Source organism: Poromitra crassiceps (assembly GCF_964638095.1).
Source record: "Poromitra crassiceps genome assembly, contig: HAP1_SCAFFOLD_2168, whole genome shotgun sequence".
NCBI lineage: Eukaryota > Metazoa > Chordata > Actinopteri > Beryciformes > Melamphaidae > Poromitra > Poromitra crassiceps.
The window spans coordinates 6,101-13,524 of record NW_028150257.1 but is presented as its reverse complement, the minus strand read 5'-3'; the positions used below and the strand labels follow the sequence as shown (position 1 = coordinate 13,524).

Genomic DNA, 7,424 nt, shown 5'->3' with positions numbered 1-7,424 from the left:
CTTCGGGAGAGGTCATTACTGTTTTGCCAGCATCCAGCTGCATCTGTTTGGCCAGTTATGCTGTCAACTACGGCGCAGGTCCCTGATTGGCAGAAATTCTCTGGGGGCGGGTGGAAGTCCACACTGATCCGTGGAGCGAAACAGAATGTGAGTTCACGTGATCAGGATGGTTTTCCCAGGCTAGAAATGTCACACAGTCATGGCACACACACACACACACATACACACACACACACACACACACACACACACACACACACACACACGCACACACACACACACACACACACACACACACACGCACACACACACATACGCGCACACACACACACGCACACACACGCATACGTGCACGCACACACACACACACATACACACACATACACATACGCGCGCACACACACACACGTATACGTGCACGCACACACACACACACACACAGACGTGTACGGTACCTCTGTGGCCATACTCTGGCTCGCGCTGTTCTCCAAAAGGAACCGTACCACCTCCAAGTGATTCTCTTGGGCTGCCATGTACAGGGGCGTGAAGCCATTCTGCACACGCACACACACACGCACACACACACACACACACACGGACCACACACACACACGCACGCGCACGCACACGCACACGCACACGCACACGCACACACACACACATTAAAATACACTACATGTCCCAAGCATATTCAACTATAAATAGATAAATATAAAGCCGCTTTTGGGTTCTGCCTTAGGTGAGCAATGCAGCCCTTTTCCTGTTTTGCATCTAGACTATAAATCAAATGATAAGAATATGTATAGAATGTCCTAAGATGCCTTATGTGATTATACTCTGAAATCAACCGAGTAACTGACAATCATGAGTGACAGGTAGCCAGTATGACACCAAAAAAAAAGGTGTAAGATGTCTGTGTTGCTGCTGATCTAAATAATATCTCAATAAGCCTTTTTCACAGCAAACCATTTTGTGTCTAAAAGGCAGGAAGTAGCACAGGTGCACCAAAACATGAATTCGCGTTTCCAACTTCCAGTCCATTTAGGTGTCTCCAGTGCTGGGGCCCTAATTAGTGAGTTTGTTGCACCTGTGTTTACCCTGCTTTTTAGACACAAGATGGCAGCTGTGAAAAAGGCCCATTGGATGCTTGTAAGTTTGGATGAGAGCAGAAGAGTGGTGTGTGCCTTTATCTGATAGAGTTAAATGCGAGGGCAGCAGTTTCCTTGAGAGGCAGAGGCCTAGTTGGCATGCTGCCAGATGCTCAGTGTGATGATTCCACGCAGTGATTCCTCCCAAGTAAATGACTTCATGATATTGGTATCATGCAATTACATGTATCTGTAGTGTGCCGTTCTGGACATTATTATCCATCTTAAGGCACATTCTCATCGTGAATGATAACTATAAAGATACCTATATAACTATATATTTTTTTTAAATGATTAAAGTAAATACAATCCCACTACAACAATAACTATAAAAACACTGATAACTATAGCTATATTTTTGGTTCGATCTCAGAGTGATTTTTTTTCGGATGCAGAGAAAATGAAAAGAAAAAAAGGGGTCAGGTAATTTGGTAGCTAACTAACAGTGATGCATCGTTTGCTGAGGAACTGATCACAGAAAACCCTGTAGTGTGAATGCTTGAGCAACAACGTATCGTTATAGTTTAGAGTTTAGAGTTATCATCATCTAGATGTGAACGGGCCTTTATTATGATTTTCTATGTGTGTGTGTCCCTGCATCTCTCTGTGTTCTGTACTGTGTGTGCATGTGATGTGTGTATCCCCACCTGAGACTGTGCGTTGACATTGGCTCCGTTGGTAACGAGCTCTTTGACCACTTCCGTCTGGCCGGCCAGCGAGGCTATGTGCAGAGCGGTGTTTCCTTTCTGGATTACACGGAACAACCACAGGCATGCGTGTTAAGCTCTCGTCCACCTGTCCCTCATACCCTCTCACCCCTGTGTGTGTGTGTGTGTGTGTGTGTGTGTGTGTGTGTGTGTGTGTGTGTGTGTGTGTGTGTGTGTGTGTGTGTGTGTGTGTGTGTGTGTGTGTGTTTTCATAATGTGTGTGTGTCCGTTTGCACACTGGTCTGTGTACGTGCCTGCTTGTGTGTGCCCCCAGTGTGTCTATATCCATATCAGTATCCCCCCCTAACCCAGTGAATCCCCCCACATCAACCACATTCTCCTCCACGATACATTTGTCCCGCTGACATTCCGGCTCTGGCATCCGCGCTGGGCCGCGCGCCGCCAACGATGTGTCACTTCCGATGCCCCCCGCGGCCCGCATATAAATGGGCTCTGGCCGTGCCGCGGCCATAAATACGACTACAGGAGTCTTTTTTTAGAAACTTTTATACTGTAGCTCCGCCTCCTTTTGAAGGCAGGCTCCACCCTCCCACCCCCTCCTGGCCACGTGACACCGCGCTCCGATGTTTGCGAGTAGTGCTGTGGCACAACAGCGGTATGTCACACGTGTACTGTGGCAGGGAAAGCATATATAGCACATCTGCACAGGCACTAGGCACACTAACAAAGAGACAGACAAGATGCACTGTACGGTAGGCTATATATTGTAGATAGGCAAGATTATGGTTAGTTTCTGGTTTACGACTGAGCCTAGAGGATTTCCTCGACTACAAAAAGGCAGGAACAGCAATAATTCCACTCTAGGTTAATACTCTGATTTATACAATAAAATGCTGCTGACACGTTAGCATGGTTGCCAGGCAAGCTCAATGATTACGCTTCCTTGTTGACATCATCCTCCGGACAAGTGGAGAGCGACTTACGGCCTAGTGAGCAGATCAATTATCGCTATTGTGCCACTGTTAGTGGAAAAGAATATCGGAGTGTTTTCTTAGGAAAATGGCCGTTTTCTGAGCTTTTTACAGCAAATATTTAAAGACCGCCTAAAGTCAAAAATCTGTTTTTCTTCTTCTTCCTACAGTTGGATGTCTGAGCTTCACTGTGCAGAATGATGTCTGTGCCGAGTTTGGCGCTAGAAGACTGTTTCCACAAACATCTTCTGAAAGTGGAAAGTTTCTCTGAGCTCACTGAAAAGGCGGTTTTCAACAAGCATGATTCATGACATCACGAATCTTGGGAGCCAATCCCTGTCCAGTATGCAGTTAAAGCACCAACACATTCTCACTCCCAACATATACTGCAGATCGGTCAGGAACCCTTGTCATCACTTTGTCACGAGTGAGAATGTGTTGAAAGCCCGTGTTGTAATGCTTTGATTGGCTAGTTATGTTTTAGATAACTCTGATTGGTTGTTTTGGATTTTTAAATGAGGGAGACGGAGGGGAAGTCATTTTAAGGATTTTAACGGGATAATTTAACCTTTTTGGTGTGGGGGGAAACCATCAGACACAAATTATTATTCATAGTAGGGTATTTTATACACATCTTGAAACATGACTTTAGGGGGTCTTTAAGGAAATATGAATATAGAGATGTCTATACATAATAGTTTACAGTGTATACTGCTATTTCTATCCAGGTCTATTCAGCTCCTATACATATTCATTGCTGGTGTTCACCTGTGTAATTTGTCTGGTGTAGTAAATGTGCTCACAGTGAGGGTTCATGAGCCGAGGACAACACAACAAGAGCAGCAGAACATTGGAGGGGCGGATCCACAATTAACTTTGACTTCCAACATCCACAACGATGATGGAACGCTGCTCCGTTTGACTAAATGTAGGTGTCCTCGACCGCACTGCCTCCTTCACCGTCGCCATCAGCGACATCATGAAACGGGAGTTGATAGGCATTAAGGCGCGGGCGTTGGAGTTCCCAGGATCTCCAACTAATCCCTCAACGTCGTCGGGCTTAATTGGGGGAGATGTTCTCCTTGATCTTGAATATTTCATTTGTGCTCTCTGTGTGTGTATGTGAGGGCATCTAGCCTCTGGCAGAGAGCCTGCACCAGAGGACTAAACAGGAGCTAAAGCCTTCCAGGCTGGAATCTGGGTAATGTTTTCAATGGCTGCACCTCTCAACTGCTTTTAGCATCAGAGAGAAGAAGCTTTCAAACGAAGAGACCTTCCTGCAGTGCATTTTGAGGGCGTGATGAAAGATGTGTGCACACATCATCTAGATATGTCATACAGCATATTGTAGGGGTGTCACGATACACTCAGTTCACGATACGATACGATACGATACACGATATTGGGTTCACGATAACGATACGATACGATATTTTAACAATATTTTTTTGCGATCGATTTGTAAGTTGAGGGGGCATCCTCCACGCTAATTTGAGTAATTTCACCATTTTCATCCTCCGTGTCTGTAACGTCCCTCGTCTGTTCAAACAAAGCAATGAAAAGGAGAGCGAGCATGCAATCAGATGCAGATCAGTGCCACCATGTTCAGCTTCTTTTTCTCACGATATGAGATTTCATCTCAACGATACATATTGTCGTACATATACGTTTTGATATCGCGATATATTGTGGGACGATATATTGTGACATCCCTAGTATATTGTATCTCGTTTCAACAAATCATATCATATCATAGCATAGCTTAGCATAGCATAGCATATGGTTCTACTGCTACTACTGCTGCTATTTTGCATATCCTTTTCATTCATACATTTCTACTTCACATGTTCTAGTGTTCAATCCTCAATCCTTATTTATGATCTAAATTCCTTTGCTGAATCGTGTTCATTTCCCCACAGGTTTCATTTGATCTTATATTAAACACAAACAAAGCTTGTTATTGTCACTGATACCAAATGCTTAGCATGAGTGTACAGCCTTGTTTTTCTGCTGGGCCCAAATATAGAGCTCCCTGGCATCAGCGGCAGCGGGGCGGGGATACTGTAGGTAAAGGGGGCGGGCCTTACAGCGGGGCGGGGATACTGTAGGTAAAGGGGGCGGGCCTTACAGCGGGGCGGGGATACTGTGTAGGTAAAGGGGGCGGGCCTTACAGCGGGGCGGGGATACTGTAGGTAAAGGGGGCGGGCCTTACAGCGGGGCGGGGATACTGTAGGTAAAGGGGGCGGGCCTTACCTTTGTGGCTGCATCCACATTGGCTCCGAGCTTCAATAGCTCAGCAACAACCTCTACATGCCCCTCCTTGGAGGCTAGGTGAAGAGCATTCAGACCATTCTGGGCAGACAAATCAAATCAACAGAGTCTCATCATATAGCAACAACACAGCTTGGACATGCAAGAGACAGAGGCCGAGTCAGTGACGTTAAATCATAGCCTGCTTACTAAGTTGTACTTAATGGAAAGGGTTCTAATAGAATAGTAAATAAAAAGATTTCTTCAAAGAGTTTGACAAAGTTTTTGTAGACATGGGCCCCCCCCCCGTGAGCAAACTGCAACTGGTGCAGCATTATGGCATGTTCATGTTCATCGGTGTAGAAAAGGCACTTTCTTCTTTTACAGCAGGGAGGAGTGTGTGAGTTTGTTAAGAGCAGTGTCAGAAGACTCACCTGATTGCAAATGTTAATCTCAACCCCAGTCTTGAGGTAATCAAGGGCCTTCTCGAGGTTCCCTGCCCGGGCAGCTCGTAGGTAACTGGCATTACTGTCCGACTGGAGGGACGAGAAAAGAGAGAGAGAGCGAGAGAGAGAGAGAGAGAGAGAAGGAGAGAGAAGAGAGGGGGGGAGAGAGAGAGAGAGAAGAGAGAGAGAGCAAGTCAGTTCAGACATTGATCACATGCTTATCCGCATTAGGAACAGACTTACTATACAATTAGGTACACAAGACATCACATTACACATTCTTAGAAGAATGAGCGCACACTCACCCACACACACATACCCACACACACACACACACACGTGTGTGCACACACACACACACACACACACACACACACACACACACACACACACGTTGCACGTGCACACACACACACACACACATACACACACACACACACACACGTGTGCACACATGCACGTGCACACACACACACACACACACACACACACACACACACACACACACAATTTTGAATGTTGTTGAGTTGAAACCATCTCTATACAGTAGACTCATATCCCCGGGCCGTTGTACTCCAATGATGTCAGTTTGGCACTTAGCACCAGTATGTCACCGAATGAAAACTCACACACACACACACACACACACACACACACACACACACACACACACACACACATACGTCACACAAAAATGCAAAAAAAAAAAGTGATACCATACCAGGAACTCAGAAGTCATAATTTCTCAGTCAGACTCAGGGAAAAAACAAATGTGATATCCGACACAGGTCCATTGTCCCATATAAGCCAGTATAGCAAATAATTCCAGCAAGACGACGTTCAAACACTAGGATCACAAAAAGTGAATCCATAGCGAAGCAGAGCCAAAGCAGATCATCCTGACCACGTACAGTACGTCATCCTCTGTCATCTATTAGATCCCGACAGACTGTTATTCCAACACCCCAAGATTCCCAACTGAATGTTATTCCAACATCCCAACAGAATGTTATTCCAGCTTTGTTAAATCCAAAACGCCTCTGATTCCCAAAGGTAGGAAGTCAAGCGGGTGGGTGGTCCTGCCTGCTGCCATAGAGACCTCCTCCCTTGCTCTCCATCCAGCACTAAAGGACTTGTGAATGTATGTCGCTGGCTGCTGTGGTGCTAGGAGGAGCAGAGCATCCTCCCTTCTGCCTGGCTGTTCTTTATTTCACAACAGAAATAGGTTCTCTGCACACCAAAATAAAATGATGAGGTAAGCATGTTTTCACCCCTATAACAAATGTGGCGTGCATGCGTAGTATGTGCCTGTGTGTGTGTGTGTGTGACAGGGAGGGGGGAGAGGCACAGAGAGAGAGAGAGAGAGAGAGAGGGATGGGAGTAGAGACAGAAAGAGACAAGAGCGGAAGCTAGACTGAGAGAGAGGAGGACAGGGCGGTCGTGTGTCTCTGTGTGCTGTGTGTCCCTGTCTGCGCCTGCGGGGACATTGGGTATGATGACACGCAGCAAACTCTGCGCCGCTTGTCTTACTTCTCCACAGCGGAGCAGCAGAGACCCCGAGAAGAGGAACATTCTGTCCAACTCAGCAGCAGCGGCGCTGCTCCTCTCCTGCAGGAGGGGACACGCTGATGCTGCCTCACAACAACAGGGTCGGAGACCAAATTCCCCGGGAATTATCAAACGGCCAGACCTGCTAAATTTAGCCTGGTGTCCTTGTGACACTTTGGATAAACTCTACAGCACTAAGCAGTTACCCAACATTGTGCTCTGCCATCCCCCCCACCGCCACCATCATCCTATTCCAGAAATAACATCCAGGATCAGATTGTTCCACTGATAAGCTACGTAAAACTGTGAGTGTGAGGGCAACATATTTCAGATTGTGCGTGTGTGTGTGCGTGTGTGTGTCTGTGTGTGTGTGTGTGTGTGTGTGTGTGTGTG

At 46.4% G+C, this 7,424-nt stretch overlaps 1 protein-coding gene across 1 annotated transcript; it reads right to left on the bottom strand.

Moving 5' to 3' along the window:
• Positions 1-455: 455 nt before the first annotated feature.
• LOC310772172 (uncharacterized protein) lies at positions 456-7,091 on the bottom strand (the record flags this gene model as incomplete). The annotated part of the gene is made up of 5 exons (XM_083664614.1): positions 456-554; positions 1,796-1,894; positions 5,041-5,139; positions 5,472-5,573; positions 7,014-7,091. Coding segments are annotated over 5 exons (477 nt in total), but the record flags the coding sequence as incomplete, so codon positions are not given.
• Positions 7,092-7,424: the final 333 nt, after the last annotated feature.